The 21,038-nt window shown below is 40.3% G+C and overlaps 1 protein-coding gene across 1 annotated transcript in view; it reads right to left on the bottom strand.

Moving 5' to 3' along the window:
- Positions 1–18,710, bottom strand: part of LOC139382517 (ATP-binding cassette sub-family G member 1-like) — a 53,960-nt gene extending 35,250 nt beyond the window's left edge. Inside the window, exons 1-5 of the mRNA XM_071126608.1 lie at positions 18,517–18,710; positions 15,747–15,990; positions 3,883–4,000; positions 3,272–3,404; positions 2,810–2,860 (exon numbers count right to left, since the gene is read on the bottom strand). Coding sequence (XP_070982709.1) covers positions 2,810–2,860; positions 3,272–3,404; positions 3,883–4,000; positions 15,747–15,990; positions 18,517–18,579 — 609 coding nt within the window. The 5' untranslated portion in view covers positions 18,580–18,710. The remainder of the gene's footprint in view (positions 1–2,809; positions 2,861–3,271; positions 3,405–3,882; positions 4,001–15,746; positions 15,991–18,516) is intronic.
- Positions 18,711–21,038: the final 2,328 nt, after the last annotated feature.

Below are 21,038 nucleotides of genomic sequence, written 5' to 3' on the forward strand. Positions count from 1 at the left end.
GTCGTCCCCCCCCCCCCCCCCCATGTGTTTTGTACACTGCAGCTACTTGCTGTTTATTATCTATGCATAGTTACTTCACCCCTACCATACAAGTACAAATTACCTCAACTAACCTGTACCCCCGCACATTGACTCGATATCAGTACCCCTTGTATATAGCCTCGTTATTGTTATTTTATTGTGTTATTTTTATCATTTTTTACTTTAGTTTATTTGGTAAATATTTTCTTAACTCTTTATTGAACTGCACTTTTGGTTAAGGGCTTGTAAAGTAAGCGTTTCACGGTAAGATCTACACTTGTTGTATTCGGCGAATGTGACAAATAAAGTTTGTCACATGCAGGTGCAGGTGTTTGTACACACACTCTCATTCAAATAAACACATACAAGAACACACACATAGATGTAATAGTGCCAGATATGCACACAAACAAATAAAGCAGGCCCTGCTGTTACGATTTCAGTTGTCCTTGATGTCCTTTGTTTTAAATGTATACATTTTTTATTTGTATTTTTTTGCATTGTTGTTTGCTAATTTCTTCTGTCTTTTCCTTTTTTCTCTTTAGTTAAATCGCTTGGTTGTTGGTGCATTGGGGGGTTTTTGGGGGTGGGGAATGGAATTCATTGTATTTTTTTTTCCATGGGGGGGGGGCTGAGGGAGGGATCTCGAATGGTTGAGGGACAGCTACTGAGGAACTGTGCCCACCGCAGTCAACCCTCTTGGAGGGTTCGGGTTTCACAAGATTGTGATCATGAAAAAGGAAGCTATGACATATATTTTATATCACTATCATGCACACGCACCCTCACACATAAGGATGGCTCTGTTGTGGAAAGATTGATACATGTAACAAAGCGTCTTGTTTGTCCTTCATGTTCTAATACTTTAATGAAACTTGTGTTTTTTGTTATAAATAATTATTTTTGTATTTAATTTTTTATTTAAAATTCAAAATAAATAAAGTTTGATTTGATCTTTGCCATATAAAAGATCTTGGTATTCTTTGTGTTGGGGCTCTCAACCCAACAGTCAAGAGTGTTGTGTTGACTAGCCTCGTTATTGCAGAGCACTCAAATCATTCACTTGTGTGTGTGGTGTGACCTGCTTTCCTTATTAATAAGTGAATAAAGATTTAGTTTAAGTAGAATTGTGACTTGTGATAAATTTGTCTGCTCATTTGATAAAGAAAAATCACCACAACGCAGGAGTGGCTTCGGGACAAGTCTCTGAATGTCCTTGAGTGGCCCAGCCAGAGCCCGAACATGAACCCAATCGAACATCTCTGGAGAGAACTAAAAATAACTGTGCAGTGACGCTCCCCATCCAACCTGACAGAGCCTGAGAGGATCTGCAGAGAAGAATTGGAGAAACTACCCAAATATAAGTGTGCAAAGCTTGTAGCATCAAACCCAAGAAGACTCGAGGCTGTAATCGCTGCCAAAAGTGCTTCAACAAGGTACTGAATAAAGGGTCTGAATACTTATGTAAATGTGATATTTCCATCTTTTATTTTTGAAAAAATAATTATAACCTGTTTTTGATTTGTTATTATGTGCTATTGTGTGTAGATAGATGAGGGCAAAACAACTATTTAAGCCATTTTAGAATAAGACTGTAACATAAAATGTGGAAAAAGTCAAGGGGTCTGAATACTTTGCAAAAGCACTGTAACCACATCCCTTCCTCTCAGCAACTTAACATATACGTATGTCTACATTAATCACAGATCTAGGGTCAGATACCCAACCCTTATTGCAAACCTTAAAGGAATACTTCAGGATTTTGGCAATGAGGCCCTTTCTCTACTGCCCAGAGTCAGATGAACTAGTGGATACTATTTGTATGTCTCTGTGTCCAGTAGGTAAGGAAGTTTGAGGTTGTTTTGCAAGCCAATGCTAACTAGCGTTAGCCCAATGGCTGGAAGTCTATGGTATTTACTAGCATGCTAGCTAGCATATACCCATAGACTTCCACTCATTGTGCTAACGCTAGTTAGCATTGGCTAGAGAAACTACCTCTAATGTCCTTCATATGGGACAAATCAAATCAAATGTATTTATAAAGCCCTTCTTACATCCGCTGATATCTCAAAGTGCTGTACAGAAACTCAGCCTAAAACCCCAAACAGCAAGCAATGCAGGTGTAGAAACACGGTGGCTAGGAAAAACTCCCTAGAAAGGCCAGAACCTAGGACGAAACCTAGAGAGGAACCAGGCTATGAGGGGTGGCCAGTCCTCTTCTGGCTGTGCCGGGTGGAGATTATAACAGAACATGGCCAAGATGTTCAAATGTTCATAGGTTACCAGCAGGGTCAAATAATAATAATCACAGTGGATGTCGAGGGTGCAACAGGTCAGCACCTCAGGAGTAAATGTAAGTAGGCTTTTCATAGCCGATCATTCAGAGTATCTCTACCGCTCCTGCTGTCTCTAGAGAGTTGAAAACAGCAGGTCTGGGACAGGTAGCATGTCCGGTAAACAGGTCAGGATTCCATAGCCGCAGGCAGAACAGTTGAAACTGGAGCAGCAGCACGGCCAGGTGGACTGGGGACAGCAAGGAGTCAAAGAGACATAAAAATAGTTCATCTGGCTCTGGGGAAGTAGATAAAGGGCTTCATTGCCAAAATCCCAAAGAATCTGTTTAAGCATAAGGGTAATAAGCATAATATCTGACCCTGTATCAGTGGTTAGTGGTTAACTCCAGTGCTGAAATAGTAACTGGTCCTAGTTTCCAGTTTGAGGATCAGGAAACATGCAGGAGATTAAGGTGAGGGAGGATTCTGAAGCCGTTCCCATACAACTCTCTTACCATGTCTCTCTTGCCCTCATCCTTTTCCTGGAGCTTCAGATTAGCAGACACCTAGGAGAGAGAGAGGAAGATTTAGTTCACACTTTGGCTGTGTGCAGGTGCATGCAATCTTTCATGTCTCAGAAGCAACCATGTAGAGAAGGTGTATCTTATTAATGAAAAGAAAGCCCAAGTTTAGGAGTACACAATGTTACATATAAATGCATTGCTTAGAAAAGACAATGTGGAATAAGGAATTCTGATGCCTCTAATACATAGCATTTCTATCTGCAGCGTTCTAAATGTTCCACCCTTTTAACTTATTGTTTACTTCCGGAGCATAAATTTCCATTGTGTATGCACTGTAATGTGTTTGATCTATTGACTTGCCCTCTTGGCCAGGTCTCCTTTGTAAAATAGGTATTCTGACTTCAATGGGACTTCCTGGATAAATAAAGGTTAAATAAAATGTAAATAAATTACCATCATGGCCTCCTGTACTGTGAGGTGAGGCAGAAGCATGTCGTTCTGCATGATGTAGCACGAGACCTTCCTGAAAGAACGCAGGTCACGAGGCTGTCCATTGATCAAGATCTCCCCCTTCATCCCCGTTTCCCTACAGACAGAGGGCAAAGCCATACCTGGGTTATGCATTTGATCCATATGATAGACTTGATTTATATCTGTGTTTAAAAGAGAAGTGAACAATAGAAATAGAAACAACAGAGAACAGAGAGTAACGTAAACAACATGAACAACACGTATTTCCCAAGTGGTCATCGATTGGAAGAGGACTAACAGGTTCAAACATGAAAACATAAACATAAAATACAAATTGAATATATACAAAAAGTCATATAGTAATCATTCTCAAAAATGTATTTCATGACTTGGGTCAATGTTAAATTATTGCGAATGAACTTGGCGTCACCCTGCGAGAGTAACATAAAGGTAATAGCAAGCTGCAGCAAGGCTTTTTGTAATGACAACTTTTTAATGCCCAGAACTGTAGGTGTGGCGTGATTCTTGTAAGTTACTCATCTATCAGCGACCTTTACACCTATTGGGTGTTAAGTGTCAGGCCTGTGGCTCACCTATAGCCGGACAGAATATTCATCAGCGTAGATTTCCCAGCTCCTGAGGGACCCATGATGGCCACCAGGCAGCCGCTGGTAAATTTCCCAGAGATCCCTTTCAGCAGGGTCTTGTAACCTGAAAGCCGGGTACAAAAGAAAGCAGAACCATATTAAACCCTCAATCAGCCTCACAATGGCACTTTAGGCTTTCAACTTCACACAGTACCTGCTTAAATCTGTCTATGTTTTCCCTCCTCCTCGAATAAAACCCTCTGTGTTTCGGGTTAAAAGGGCATATTTGTATTTTGTGTTTTCTAAGTGAATGCACCTATCTGGGTGGGTGTATATTACATTGTAATCTCCTCATGCTCACATTTCAGACCACAGAACATGCTTGGTATTAGAAGGGTTCCCACCCAAACATGCTCATGGTGTGATTCAAATCAACCCACACTGTGGGAGTAATGTTTTTTGGGGTGCTTTTTGTGAAGCATTTTGCTGCATTCATAAAATATGCTTTATAAATTAAGTTATTCTCATACGTTTTAGAATTCATTCAATTTTTACATGAGCTGTTTATCTATTCTGTTTGAACAGCCTATTTGTGTCAACGGTGAACACATTGTTGTTCTAGCCCAGCACTAGCACACCCGATTCAAGACCTTGATTATTTAGATCCGGTGGGTTAGTGCTGAGCTAGAACAAAAATGTGTAACCCAGTGGCCAAGGTCTCAGTACTAGAGTTGAGAAACATTGCCTCACTCTAAATCAATCATATATGCTAAAGCTGTAAATAAAATGTAAATGAAATCATCCCCTAGCCGGGAGTGGAATGGCCTATAGTAACCTGCTATTCACCTAATGGACACAGCTAGCTGAACGCTAATCCCGTTGATTGCGGTGGCTACCAGTTTAATTGGATTTTCTGTTATAATCCTTCAGAGCGATACACAAATACCTCTGACCTTTTCTGTCCTCTTTTAATGGAACCTAGTGTTCCCTGCTAGGAGGAGAGGATGCACTTTAGTAACCTCTCCCTTGTGAGGACACAGCATGTAAGCCATGCAGTGTGTGCATAGACAGTAATTGACTGGTTCACGAAGGGCATGTTCATAACTTGTTCACTTGACGGTTTTTCTTTATTTTTTTTAATAGTGAAGACATCAACGCTATGAAATAACACATATGGAATAATGTAGTAACAAAAAAGTATTAAACAAATCAAAATAAATTTTAGATTTGAGATTCTTAAAAGTAGCCTCCCTTTGTCTTGATGACAGCTTTGCACACTTATTTCATAGTTTTGATGTCTTCACTATTATTCTACAATGTAGAACATTTTTAAAATTAAGAAAAACCCTTGAATGAGTAGATGTGTCCAAACTTTTGACTGTTACTGTATGCCTAGTTGGTGTTGAATCCCACTATAAATGGTAGCTACATCCTTCAACAGACAAGCAAATATATATCCAAACCCTGGTTCACTATACTCATGTGATGAGTAACATTTTGTCTGAGACTAAAGCTAATGCCTAGTCTTTAGCTCAGCAGGCTAACATGGTTTGAGTCGTGACAATTGTCAGCATGTTACAGAAAGAGAACTGAACAAACATGTGAGAAACAAATTCAAGTTCCATCGATCTATCCTACTCGGAAAGGGAGTTGGAGGTAAACAAATATCATGTATTTACAATATCAATTCCTTTCAATTATTCGAGTCCAAAGCATGACCCCATGAAACGTCACAGTTGTCGGTGTCGGTGTCGGTATCGGACAAAAACGGACCAAAATGTTTTTCAAACAAACCTGGTAAAAACAAAGCAGGTAACCAAATTCTGCAAAGACTTGTATTCACACCCAATGAGCACATGTAAACAATAGGATTAATCACGGTTCATTGAATTGGTTGCATTCACTGAAATACCCTTTGGCAAAATGCCCTTTGGCAAAATAATGACAGAGTAGGCTATACAGAAAGGTCGAAATCACACACTCTGCATTAAATCTGAGCTTTGGAAGAAGATAAGAAGTATGTACAACCCATTTAATATGAGTTCAACAATTTGGTTCAACAGGTTTTAGAGTGGGCAGCTAAATAAGTGGGTTGGATTCGTCTTAATACATACTCCCCGGAAGTTAAAATTAGGTCAATAAAGTTGCATTAAGTGCTTTTCAACTGACCTGTATGGTCCAAATATATATTTCAGATGTGTGTGGGGAAAACTAAAGATGTTCTTAATGGTCTTAATGCATGTCCATCTGCATCAGTGAGCAGCTGCAAAAAACAGAGGGGAGATGATGAGGGAGCAAGAGAGGTGAGCGCGAGGGAGGGAGGCCAGAGAAAGCTGTGAAGGGGTTTAAAAGGAAAAACACATGGCGGGCATAGCTACTGCCGCAGTACTCCAAGTGTTTCTGTTTGTGTTGGTGATGCTGGGGAAGGATGAGAGAGGAGGGCTTCCCCTCCCCTTCTCTTCCTGAGAAAGACTAATGTCAGGAAGGAGATGGAGAGCAGCCAAGGAGGATGATCACCCGATGTCTCCCTTCGCTGCTCAGCTTATAAGGCACAAACACCCAGTGTTCACTCTGTGATTCTTGAAATTGGACGAGACCAAGATGAGTCATAAAACTAAGAGCCATTCCACTAACTTAGAGAAATTATATTTCTAGAGCAAAGAAACAGTCAGCCGGGATTTGATTAAAAGTCAATGAAACTTTTAAATTTCTTTAATTGAATGTACCTAGGCCTACTCAATAAACACAATCTACAGTTCATTGTCAGTCCTTTCCTGTCTCATAACAGTTCTCCAAAAGCGGTCTTTACCTTCGAAAGAAGGTAGAAAATGTTGTTTGTTACCAAAAGTTATGTGTTACTCATAACAAAATATTAAATGCATATATGTAGTAGCAGATCAACAAAGTTAGGACACAATTCAAAGTGACAGTAGGATGTAGAAGTAGATAAAAAAATTAATAAAATAAACAATAAAGGAACAGAACCGATTCTAGTTTAGCACGGGTGTTCCTGTGTAGTGGGGTAATATTTATCATATGCATATTATAAATCAGGGTTCCCCAACTGGCGCCAAATCTGGCCCACCAGCAATATTATTTTCCCCCCCAAAGGCCCCAAATGAATTATTAATATTTTTTCATAAAAAATAAATAATAATAACAAAATAATCTCAGACTCAAGATGCAAATACTCCCAAATGCAATGACCCAAAAAGGAAGTTACCCTACCTAAATAATGCAAAAAGTTACATTTAAACTTAATTCACTTAATTCACCAACTACTTCTCTGATAGAGTTCAGTGTGTCAAATCGGAGGGTCTGCTGTCCGGACCTCTGGCAGTCTCTATGGGGGTGCCACAGGGTTCAATTCTTGGACCGACTCTCTTCTCTGTATACATCAATGAGGTCGCTCTTGCTGCTGGTGAGTCTCTGATCCACCTCTACGCAGACGACACCATTCTGTATACTTATAATTCTTTGGACACTGTGTTAACAACCCTCCAGGCAAGCTTCAATGCCATACAACTCTCCTTCTGTGGCCTCCAATTGCTCTTAAATACAAGTAAAACTAAATGCATGCTCTTCAACCGATCGCTACCTGCACCTACCCGCCTGTCCAACATCACTACTCTGGACGGCTCTGACTTAGAATACCTGGACAACTACAAATACTTAGGTGTCTGGTTAGACTGTAAACTCTCCTTCCAGACCCATATCAAACATCTCCAATCCAAAGTTAAATCTAGAATTGGCTTCCTATTTTGCAACAAAGCATCCTTCACTCATGCTGCCAAACATACCCTTGTAAAACTGACCATCCTACCAATCCTCGACTTTGGCGATGTCATTTACAAAATAGCCTCCAATACCCTACTCAACAAATTGGATGCAGTCTATCACAGTGCAATCCGTTTTGTCACCAAAGCCCCATATACTACCCACCATTGCGACCTGTACGCTCTCGTTGGCTGGCCCTCGCTTCATACTCATCGCCAAACCCACTGGCTCCATGTCATCTACAAGACCCTGCTAGGTAAAGTCCCCCCTTATCTCAGCTCGCTGGTCACCATAGCATCTCCCACCTGTAGCACACGCTCCAGCAGGTATATCTCTCTAGTCACCCCCAAAACCAATTATTTCTTTGGTCGCCTCTCCTTCCAGTTCTCTGCTGCCAATGACTGGAACAAACTACAAAAATCTCTGAAACTGGAAACACTTATCTCCCTCACTAGCTTTAAGCACCAACTGTCAGAGCAGCTCACAGATTACTGCACCTGTACATAGCCCACCTATAATTTAGCCCAAACAACTACCTCTTTCCATACTGTATTTCATTTATTTATTTATTTTGCTCCTTTGCACCCCATTATTTTTATTTCTACTTTGCACATTCTTCCATTGCAAATCTACCATTCCAGTGTTTTATTTGCTATATTGTATTTACTTTGCCACCATGGCCTTTTTTGCCTTCACCTCCCTTATCTCACCTCATTTGCTCACATCGTATATAGACTTGTTTATACTGTACTATTGTTGTATGCTGTATGTTTGTTTTACTCCATGTGTAACTCTGTGTCGTTGTATGTGTCAAACTGCTTTGCTTTATCTTGGCCAGGTCGCAATTGTAAATGAGAACTTGTTCTCAACTTGCCTACCTGGTTAAATAAAGGTGAAAAAACATGTGGAGAGAGAATGCAGGAGACAGTCAACTAATAAAGCAGGTGTAACAGTACTCTTCTTGCGTTGTGTACAATCAATCATTGGCACGAACTCCAACTTGTAGCACCAGTCATGGAGCTTTATTCTGATAGGAACAGCACAAAATTGCACGTCATGCAATGCACGGCTCACCATCCAACTCTGCACTCACGCACGCTGGTTTGGTGCTTGTTCACTGGGGATGTAGTTACCAAAATAATACAATTACAATATACAATATAATATCTTTAACAATGTACCTGATAGGAACAGCACAAAATTGCACGTCATGCAATACACGGCTCACTATCCAACTCTGCACTCACGCACTGTACAAAATATATTAACCCCTCCACCAGACACAGTAAGTTGCTAGCTAGTATTAGCCGGAATTCTTTACAACAAAATGCACAACAAATATTCTCCAAAAAACACTGCATTTTATGTGTGATGTTCGAATAACATTTACAACCAAATTGATATAAAATTTTACATTTAAATCATCACTTGGGAGTACAAAAATCACTTTTGACGTACAGTGCTTTGCAACCAACAACTTACCGCTGGTTTGGTACTTGTTCACTGGGACGATTCTAACTGAAACATCCTCCCTCATAAGCAAGCTACGCAAACCAGCCAATAAGATGCCATGTTGAGTAGGTGAAGACAAGACAAAACTAAAACCAAAAACATTGGCTTAACAATAAAGTGGCATGGGGAATCACCAATATAACCCTGTTACACGGGAAGCAGACAATTTTGTGGTGCTGAAACGTAAAGATGCAGCCGCAGCACAGTCAATAGGTGAACAGCGCCTGGTGCTGAAAATATATAACAAATATATAACTTGTCATGCAAGTGTTGCACAGCAACAGATGGAGAAAACCTACACTAGTCGAGTAAAATATTTCTACAATTATTTAATTTTAATTTCACTTTACAAACAAGAGGGCTTAATTGGTATCTATTTCTTCCGAGCCTAGGCTTATATAGACCCGTCATTCAGGGCAGAGCCCCACCCGTTTTGAGCTCCACCTGTTTAGCTATGAAAAATATACAGTACAAGGCCAAAGTTTGGACACACCTACTCATTCAAGGGTTTTTCTTCATTTTGACTATTTTCTACATTGTAGAATAATAGTGAAGACATCAAAACTATGAAATAACACATAAGGAATCATGTAGTAACCAAACAAGTGTTAAACCAATCAAAATATATTTTATATTTGAGATTCTTCAAATAGCCACACTTTGACATGATGACAGCTTTGCACACTCTGGGCATTCTCTCAACCAGCTTCATAAGTAGTCACCTGGAATGCATTTAAATTAACAGGTGTGCCTTCTTAAAAACTAGTTTGTGGAATCTCTTTCCTTCTTAATGCGTTTGATCCAATCAGTTGTGTTGTGACAATGTAGGTGGGATATACAGAAGATAGCCCTATTTGGTAAAAGACCAAGTCCGTATTATGGTAAGAACAGCTCAAATAAGAAAAGAGAAACAACAGTCCATCATTACTTTAAGAACTTTTAAAGTTTCTTCAAGTGCAGTCTCAAAAACCATCAAGCGCTATGATGAAACTGGCTGTCATGAGGACTGCCACAAGAATGGACAAGACGAACTGGCACAAAGAGACAGGAAACACAGGGATAAATACACTGGGGAAAATAAGCGGAATCTGGAGGGGGTGGAGACAATCACAAGGACAGGTGAAACAGATCAGGGTGTGACAGCCTCAGAAATTGCAAACCAAATAAATGCTTCACAGAGTTCAACAGACACATCTCAACATCATGTTGGTTCTGTATTTTCTGTGCTCCGTTTAATTTACATAACAAATAAGGAACACTCAAAATGTGCACTTATAAATCATAATAATTTTAATCAAAATACAGCTGTAGACAGAAGTCAAAGATCAAACATCGCACATACAATGATGTCTCTCCTGAGTTCTGCCACATAGGACGTCCCAAGTAAGTCCCAAATTGTATTAAGCCCGAAGTCCAGCCCTAGTGATGTAACTGCATACGTCATTACCTGTTACTCATCCGACCAAGCTCATGCATACAAAGCTATACCAACTTGCAAGAGAGATACAATAGTTCCATTGTTTTCTAAAGCCTCCGTAGTACATGTCCACCCCCCCAAGTTGATTTATAAAAGTATGTCTGACTAGCCTCATATCTTTTACTCCCCTGCAGGGCTCTATGTTTATCTTTGAAGTGCTTTCTCACAGACCCCATGCAATAATTCACACATTTCTCAGACCATTTCTTTATAAGATGCAGAGACTTTTAACAATTGTGAACAACACTGTGAACAATTTTTAAACCTTATAATGAATATACATACTGTTCATCTGTAGTTGAGGACCCTATACATGTGGAGGAGAGGTACCATAGCCCCTCCCCTTCTATTAATACAAGATAAGCATAATCAATTATTATATTACATCAAACATTTGGTGCAGCCCCTGTCATGACCCCAATTTGACCCCATCAATTAACTGTTCAGAGGAGACTGTGTGAATCAATCCTTCATGGCCGAATTGCTGGAAAGAAATGAGTACTAAAGGATGCCAATAAGAAGAAGAGTCTTAGGCCTCCCGGGTGGCGCAGTGGTTAAGGGCGCTGTACTGCAGCGCCAGCTGTGCCACCAGCTGGCGATAGTAGATAGTAGCTACTAAAAACAATTGGATACCACGGATTGGGGAGAAAAAGGGGTAAAATTCAACAACAACAAAAAACAACAAAAACAAACAAAGAAGAAGAGTCTTGCTGGGCCAAGAAACACGAGCAATAGACATTAGACCGGTGGAAATGTGTCCTTTGTTCTGGAGTCCAAATTGGAGATTTTTGGTTCCAACTGCCGTGTCTTTGTGAGACGTGGTGTGGGTGAACGGATGATCTCTGCATGTATATTTCCCACAATACAGCATGGAAGAGGAGGTGTTATGGTGTGGGAGTGCTTTGTTAGTGACACTGTCTATGATTTATTTGGAATTCAAGGCACACTTAACCAGCATGGCTACCACAGCATTCTGCAACGATACGCCATCTCATCTGGTTTGGGCTTAGTGGGAGTATCATTTGTTTTCAAACAGGACAATGGGCCAACACACCTCCAGGCTTTGTAAAGGCTATTTGACCAAGAAGGAGAGTGATGGAGCGCTGCATCAGATGACCTGGCCTCCACAATCCCCCGACCTCAACCAAATTGAGATAGTTTGGGATGAGTTGGACCGCAGAGTGAAGGAAAAGCTGCCAACAAGTGCTCAGCATATGTGGGAACTCTTTCAAGACTTTTTAGAAAAGCATTCCAGTTGAAGCTGGTTGAGAGAATGCAGAGTGTGGGGCAAAGCTGTCATCAAGGCAAAGAGTGGCTATTTGGCAAATCTCAAATATAAAATATATTTTGATTTGTTTAATACTTTTTAGTTACTACATGATTTCATATGTGTTATTTCATATGTGTTATTTCATGGTTTTGATGTCTTCACTATTATTCTACAATATATGTGTTTCAGACAGAAGGTGCAGGTCTGCATGCCAATGAACATCCAGAAGGAGAGTGCTAATGAAGACAACAGTGCCGTGCTATGATGGGAGGAGGACCCCTCCAGTAAAAACGTGCCAGAGCTTCTAGCCAGCTGTGCAGTTGCGTCAACACGGATTCCCAGAAACACTACCACCAGCACCCAATTCCAAATGCAAAGCAACCTTGCTAACAACTCTCTCTCTCTCTCTCAGCTCTTGTGGGAGAGTAATCACTTACCCAGAGGGAGTAAGGATGTGCCTATTCAAAGGCTAACAAGTAATAGCTTACTTTGTTTATAATAATTTGTATGATGGCACGTCTTTGAAGCAATAGCCTTCCGGCCCTCTCAACATCAAATCAACTTTTATAATGGTTGGTGATTCTTAAAATGGTCAGTGGGATGGAGTGTTGTCGGGCAGTTTATTCCTCTAAAAAGTGATTTGGGGTCCCTAACTGGAGCTGATACTTGTTATGTGTTATCTGAACACGAGATGTTACAAGCTTCATTGAACCTCAAAATAAGATCCTTGCAAAATCAATCTAGTGGCTATTTCTGCCTATATGCAAATCCACATTTATATATGATAATCCACAAGACATAACAATCATTGCGTAACATCACGCAGCTCTGCGAATCCATGTAAAAATGTCTCTAGCTATACAGTTGCTAGTAAAAGTTTACACACTCCTTGCACAATCTTCATATTTTTCTGCCTTAAAATAACATCAAAATAGGCAATATCTTTTTTTTTTTATCCTACCGATCTACACAACCTACTCCAGATTTTCAAAGTGAAAGAGAAAATATAGAACATTTTTCAAATTAATATAAAGTAATATTAAGATGTTTGATTGCATATGTCTTCACACCCCACAGTTAATACTTGGTGGATGCATCTTTGGCAGCCATTACAGCTGTGAATAATTTAAAATAAGATTCTACCAACTTTGCACAACTCTTAGGGCAACATTTATTGATTGTTTTTGTCAAAACTGCTCAAGCTCAGTAAATTTAGTCGGGAATTATTGATGGACAGCATTATTTAAACTTTCAATTTCAAGCAAATGTAAGTCAGAAATGAGACTGGACCACTCAGAAACACTTAACACCCATTGGGAAGCTATTCTGGTGTGTCTTTGGTACTAACATTTGTGCAATTGTCCCACTGAAAAATGTAAAAGTTTTCAGAAGAATGAGGCAGGGTTTGTGCTAACTTTTTACTTAACTGAAACTTTTACTTTGCTCCTTTCATATTTATTTTTATCCTGACAAACTCCCCTGTCTCTTTCGGTAACAAGTCCGCCCATAAGGTGATGCTGGAACATTCGGCAGCTCTAACTAAAGGCTAGGAGCGGGACACTAATCCGGATGCGTATGCAAAATTCCGACGAGCCATCAAACAGGCACAGCGTCAATACAGGACTAAGATCAAATCTTACTACGCCGGCTCTGAAGCTCGTCGGATGTAGCAGGGCTTGCAAACTTTCATGGATTACAATGGGAACCCCAGATGTGAGCTGCCCAGTGACGCCTGCCTAGCAGACAAGCTAAATATCTTCTATGCTCGCTTCAAGGCAAGCAACACTGAACCATGCATGAGAGCGTCAGCTGTTTCAGACTACTGTGTGATCTCGCTCTCCGTAGCCAATGTGAATAAGACCTGAAACAGGTTAACATCCACGAGGACGAAGGGCAAGATGGATTACAGGATGCATACTGAGAGTTTGCGCTGATCAGCTGGCAAGTGTCTTCATGGACATATTCAACCTCTCCCTGGCCCGGTCTGTATTGTTTCAAGCAGACCACCATAGTCCCTGTGCCCAAGAATGCCAAAGTAACTATCGCCCAGTAGCGCTCACATCTGTAGCGATGAAATACTTTGAAAGGCTAGTCATGGCTCACATCAACACCATCATCCCAGACACCTTGGACCCACTCCAATTCGCATACCGCCCCAACAGATCAACAGATGACGCAATCTCTATTGCACTCAACACTGCCCTCTCCCACCTGGATAAGAGGAACACCTATGTGAGATTGCTGTCACTGACTGCAGCTAAGCATTCAATCCCATAATGCCCTCCAAGCTCATCACTAAGCTCAGGACCCTGGGACTGAACACCTCCCTCTGCATTTGGATCAGACAGAAGTTTGACGGACCGCCCCTAGGTGGTGAGGGTAGGCAACAATATATCCGCCATGCTGACCCTCAACATGGGGGCCCCATGACTGCGTGGCCGTGCACGACTCCAACACCTCATTAAGTTTGCTGACAACATGACGGTGGTAGGTAGGCCTGATCACAGACAACAATGAGACAGCCTATAGGGAGGAGGTCAGTGACCTGGCAGTGTGGTGCCAGGACAACAACCTTTCCCTCAACATCAGCAAGACAAAGGAGTTGATTGTGGAATACGCCCACATCCACATCATCAACAGGACTGTAGTAGAGGGGGTTTTGATTCAAGTTCCTCATTGTACACATCAATAAGGACATGGTCCACACAAACACACTCCAACACAGTTGTAAAGAAGACACAGCAACACCTCTTCCCCCACAGGAGGCTGAAAAGATGTGTCATGGGCCCTCAGATCCTCAAAAGATTCTACAGCTGCACCATTGAGAACATTTTGACTGGCTGCATCACCGCTTGGTATGACAACTGCTAGGCATCTGACTGCAAGGCACTACAGAGGGTAGTGCGTATGGCCCAGTACATTACTGGGGCCGAGCTCCCTGCCATCCAGGACCTCTATACCAGGACCTCTAGGCCCTATATATTGTCAAAGACTCCAGCCACCCAAGTCATAGACTGTTCTCTCTCTACTGCCGCATGGCAAGTGGTACCGATACACAAAGTCTGGAACCAACAGGACCCTGAACAACTTCTACACCCCCAAGCTATAAGACTGCCTAAATAGTTAAAGTGGCAATATGTAACTTTTCGGGCGACCCGGCCAAATTCACATAGAAATGTGAATTATAGATCTATCATTCTACTTGAATTATAGATATATCATTCTAAGAAGCAGTAGATCAGTTCTATAAGCACTATTTCAATGCTTCCCTTTCTTAAGTTTTGTTTTTGCATCTTTTACTTTCAATTTTGTACACCAGTTTCAAACAACTGAAACAACAATATTGTTGTTTATGGGAAATATATTTCACAGCGGTTTAGATAGTACAATGATTCTCTACACTATACTAGCTTATTTGTCACATAAATTAGGCGACCTATTAGAGTTTTAGCAACCAGGAAATGGCGGATGGATTTCTGCATAGTGCAACTTTAATCAAATAGCTACCGGACTATCTGTATTGACTACCCTTTGCACTCTTTTGACTCATCTGCTGCTACTGCTTATTATGTATCCTGGTGCCTAGTCACTTTACCCCTACCTATATGTACATATATACCTCGATTACCTCGTACCCCTTCAAATCGACCCGGTACTGGTACCCTGTGTATATAGCCAAGTTATCGTTACTCATTGTGTATTTATTCCTTGTGTTATTGTTTTTATATTGGTTTTCTATTTTTCTCTCTGCATTGTTGGGTAGGGCCCGTATCTGTTGTTTGATTAGATTTTTTTTTAAATACGATTCCTCAGAAACGTCAATAATGCACCCACCTTTCTTTCCCCACCATGGTCCCTCAGGAACTGAGTAGCAGACATCTTTGAATTCAATGTTAACTGCTGGCCGACGTGGCAAGTAGGAAAAACGTTGGGCTTCAGTTAGACTGTTCTCCACTTTCTTGAGATGCCCATGTAATAATGGAGTCTGTTGACTTCTCACATGATTGGATACCACCTCATCGATAGATACACATACAGTTCTGGGGTCCAGCATCAGATCAGGAGGCCCATTGGTGTTCTGGTGATGATGAAGAGAGAGGTAAAATAGGTGGTTTGGGGTATAAAATTATTGAATTATCAAAAAGTTAGCAAACAAAATGCGGCAGGTTACACTGGCCACCTCACCACTTGTTTTGATAACAATCATAGACAATTCTTGTGATGCAAGAAAAAATTAGTCCATGACATCCAATTGTAGTCTCAAACATTTGAGGCTATACATTGTTTGTTTACGATCTTCTTATTAAAAAATAAAATTGAGTAAAAAAACTTTGGGTTATTATAGACCAAGACAGTTTTGTTAAGACTGAGAGGCATTTTTAAGTTATATTCTTCAAGAATCAATGTCAATAATTGTAATTTGACCACTAAACAGATCCCAGACAACAATAAAACTTGAATACAATAAAGATATCTTAAAAAACTATTAATTGATAAGACATGTACATCTGATCATTTCACCTTTCAGATTACGATTTAGGCAAAGTGCATATTGGCATAGGCTACTGTAGGCTACTGCAGAGTCGCCTAATCTGTTTCTATCTATATGCAGTGTGCCGGGGTTACAATCGGACAAAGCTTAGCTTACTCTGAGCGCAAAGAAAAACAACAGCCATGCAATAATTAGCCTGATACTGATGAACTACATGGTATGTGTTAACTACATATGCAAATTGGGTAATTCAATATTGATTATTGAAGAATGAGGGCAGCCATTCTATCTATGGTTCATACACAAAATAATGCTGTGTTGTTTGGTTGACCCAACTGCTGGGTTAGAGGCAAATACATTTGATTGAGTTATAATTTCAGAACAAAAATATTGTCATACTGAAGTAAGAACAGACAAACACCAAAGAAAAGACACGGGTGTATAAATACATTTGATTGATTGAGTTATAATTTCAGAACAAAAATATTGTCATACTGAAGTAAGAACAGACAAACGCCAAAGAAAAGACACGGGTGTATAAGGTAATGTCAGCTAACTGTCAGTAACTGTCAGCTAGTTGGATTGTTTTCTTTAAAAAGAGTGCGGTTGGGTTGTTGATGCTGGGTTATTGGTGCTGGGTTATTGGTGCTGGGTTATTGAGACATGTAGATATGTACTATATGTAGTTCAGTAGGGGTGTGGCTTTCAGATTGTTGTAAGAGTAAATGTAATTCTTGTTAATCTGTTCTGTTGTATAGTTATCACATGTTATGGTAGAACATTTGCATTTTTGTAGCTTCAATGAGCCTTAAGTTCCCTTTAAAGCCTACACAAATGCCATTGTCGTGATAGATACCACCTTATTATATATAATATGTAATAAATAATCTTAATATTCTAGAAGAATGTGCAAAATAATAAAGATTTTAAGGAGACATTTTATTTGCAGTATCTAAACTTAACATGGTGAGAAGGAATGACATTTACTCTCATGAATAATATCTCTCAGAAAGCCACACCCTAATAAGCCACGCCTCCTGAAAATAACCTAGTTACATTAAAAAAACACAGCTGCTAGGTCAACCCAGCATGAAATTAAAAATACTTAATTGATAGTTAAATTAACACATGTTTGGGTAATCCCAACTCAACATGTTGAGTTATTCACGCAACCCAACTGTCTTGGTCAAAATAACCCAGCATATGCTCTTTCCAATATTTACCCAGCCCTGGGTTACCAAATAACCCAAATTGGGTTATTTTTAAGCCAGCATTTCTTTTAAGGTCCATAAATTAAAACAAAAAGCCTAAATGAGAACCTCACACACTGATATAGTCATGTTGCCTAATAATCAACAAATATTGTTATCAATATTGAAATGATCATGATTTGAAAAGGCAAAACATCTATTAATGTATTTCCCACAGTATTGACACAATCATAATGTGTTTCCATTATTTGTAGAGGGGTTATCACAGTTCATATTCTCATCTAGGCTGCCTATTATGATGAACAATTTTGGATGAGCAAAACTGATCGACTATGAAAAGCCAAATGTAATTTACTCCTGAGGTGCTGACCTGTTGCACCCTGTGATTATTATTATTTATTATTATTATATATGAACATTTGAACATCTTGGCAATGTTCTGTTATAATCTCCACCCGGCACAGCCAGAAGAGGACTGGCCAACCCTCATAGCCTGGTTCCTCTCTAGGTTTCTTCATAGGTTCTGGCCTTTCTAGGGAGTTTTTCCTAGCCACCGTGCTTCTACACCTGCATTGCTTGCTGTTTGGGGTTTTAGGGTGGATTTCTGTACAGCACTTTGTGACATCAGCTGATGTAAGAAAGCTGATGCTTTATAAATACATTTGATTTATTTAAATTGGATTGATAGAAAAATGCTGATCAGACATGTTCATTTATAGAAATGCATTGAAAGAAATGCACAACTTGCCAGGCCAAGCATTTGCTCATAATCAACTTGCCTGGTTCAATAAAGGTTAAATAAAATAATGAAATTATGTCATTTAAGAAAATACCATCAATATTACCACAATACATTGTCACAATCACGTTATTCATGTTTAATGAATAAGAGTTTTCTTACCATTATGATGGAGTTAGTGACAGTGGCGTTATTAACAGAAAAGGCTGCCATAACACATTCCATTCCCCCTAGATTTTTTTTCTCCAATAAAAGGACAAAAATATCCCACCTAATAACCTGTAAACATCTGTTGCATCGCCGCTTCGTGTGCACTGCGCTCGATGTGTTCACTCTTTCTATTCTTTCCCGCGTGTCTTGCCTGCCCTGTGCCCAGGACGAAATAAGTAGCCTATTTGTTTACAAACGCACAACCAACCACAGTGTTAGGAATGTGACGTCACAGACTGGACTGGCGACAACTGGAGGTGTATGGGTTTAAGGAGCATACATGGACAAAGACACTCGCCTCTCTCCAGGTTGTTGTTCGTCGAATTGCACAATACGCACCTAATCTTCAATTTGCCAGACACGATGTAGGCCTACAATACAAACATTATAATAGGCTAAGTAGCTGAGCTGAGATTACGTTCTCTTACGCTTCGAACACACCAACAGCTTTTACACCAGAATTCCATTCATTTCCAATGAAACGCTGCGTTTTGCCTTGCAGCATTGCGTTGCAGAGGAAGTGCGTTCGGTGTGGTACATAAATGGGATTTATCGAACATATGCGTCCAACTGTATGCGTAGACGGCTTGACAGAAATGGTAGCAGAAGCTGAATGTTTAACTTTTGTTGCATACATATCCAGATGATGCCGAGTATTTTTTTGAGCAAAACACTGTCGGTGTGTTGGAAACGTTATGCTAACAACAACATTGATACTATTGATTGTAGGCCTACAATTACAAACCCACTCGTAGCACGCGCTCCAGCAGGTATATCTCACTGGCCACCCCCAAAGCCAATTCCTCCTTTGGTCGTCTTTCCTTCCAGTTCTCTGCTGCCAATGACTGGAACGAACTGCAAAAATCTCTGAAGCTGGAGACTCATATCTCCCTCACTAGCTTTAAGCGCCAGCTGTCAGAGCAGCTCACAGATCACTGCACCTGTACATAGCCCATCTGTAAACAGCCCATATATCTACCTACCTCATCCCCATACGGTATTTATTTATTTATCTTGCTCCTTTGCACCCCAGTATCTCTACTTGCACATTCATCTTCTGCACATCTACCATTCCAGTGTTTTAATTGCTATATTGTAATTACTTCGCCACCATGGTCTATTTATTGCCTTAACTCCCTTATCTTACCTCACTTGCACTCACTGTATGTACACTTTTTGTTTTCTTTTGTTCTACTGTATTATTGACTGTATGTTTTGTTTATTCCGTGTGTAACTCTGTGTTGTTGTATGTGTCGAATTGCTATGCTTTATCTTGTCCAGGTCGCAGTTGCAAATGAGAACTTGTTCTCAACTAGCCTACCTGGTTAAATAAAGATAAAATAAAAAATAAACTTCCTCTGCAACGCAATTCTGCAAGGCAAACGCAGCGTTAAGATCTAGATTATGTAAGATCTAAATAAGCAGCAGCCACTTGTATTCAAATCAAATCAAGCTTTATTTATATAGCAAATTTCAGACATGAATCATGCACCAAATACAACCTTACAGTGAAATGCTTACTTACAAGCCCTTAACCATCAATGCAGTTTTAAGAAAATAAAAAATATATATATATATATTTAAAGAGCAGTAGTAAAATAACAATAGCAAGGCATATACAGGGGGCACCATTACAGAGTCAATGTGCGGGGGCACCAGTTAGGTGACATAATAGTGGTAATAAACTCAGCAAAAAAAGAAATGTCCTCTCACTGTCAACTGCATTTATTTTCAGCAAACTTAACATGTGTAAATATTTCTATGAAAATAACAATATTCAACAACTGAGACAAACTGAACAAGTCCCATAGACATGTGACTAACAGAAATGGAATAATGTGTCCCTGAACAAACTTGCAAAATCAAAAGTAACGGTCTGGTGTGGCCAGTATCTGGTGTGGCCATCAGCTGCATTAAGTACTGCAGTGCATCTCCTCCTCATGGACTGCACCAGATTTGCCAGTTCTTGCTCACTCCTCAGTTCACTCTTTCACCAAGGCACCTGCAAGTTCCTGGACATTTCTGGGGTGAATGGCCCTAGTAATCACCCTCCGATCCAACAGGCCCAGGCGTGCTCAATGGGATTGAGATCTGAGCTCTTCGCTGGCCATGGCAGAACACTGACATTCCTGTCTTGCAGGAAATCACACACAGAACGAGCAGTATGGCTGGTGGCATTGTCATGCTGGAGAGTCATGTCAGGATAAGCCTGCAGGAAGGGTACCACATGAGGGAGAAAGATGTCTTCCCTGCAACGCACAGCGTTGAGATTGTCTGCAATGACAACAAGCTCAGTCCAACGATGCTGTAACATACCGCCCCAGAACATGACGGACCCTCCACCTCCAAATCGATCCTGCTCCAGAGTACAGAGTACATTCCTTCTACGATAAACGTGAATCCGACCATCACCCCTGGTGAGACAAAACCGCGACTCGTCAGTGAAGAACACTTTTTGCCAGTCCTGTCTGGTC

The sequence above is a fragment of the Oncorhynchus clarkii genome, chromosome 24, assembly GCF_045791955.1.
Source record: "Oncorhynchus clarkii lewisi isolate Uvic-CL-2024 chromosome 24, UVic_Ocla_1.0, whole genome shotgun sequence".
Classification (NCBI taxonomy): domain Eukaryota; kingdom Metazoa; phylum Chordata; class Actinopteri; order Salmoniformes; family Salmonidae; genus Oncorhynchus; species Oncorhynchus clarkii.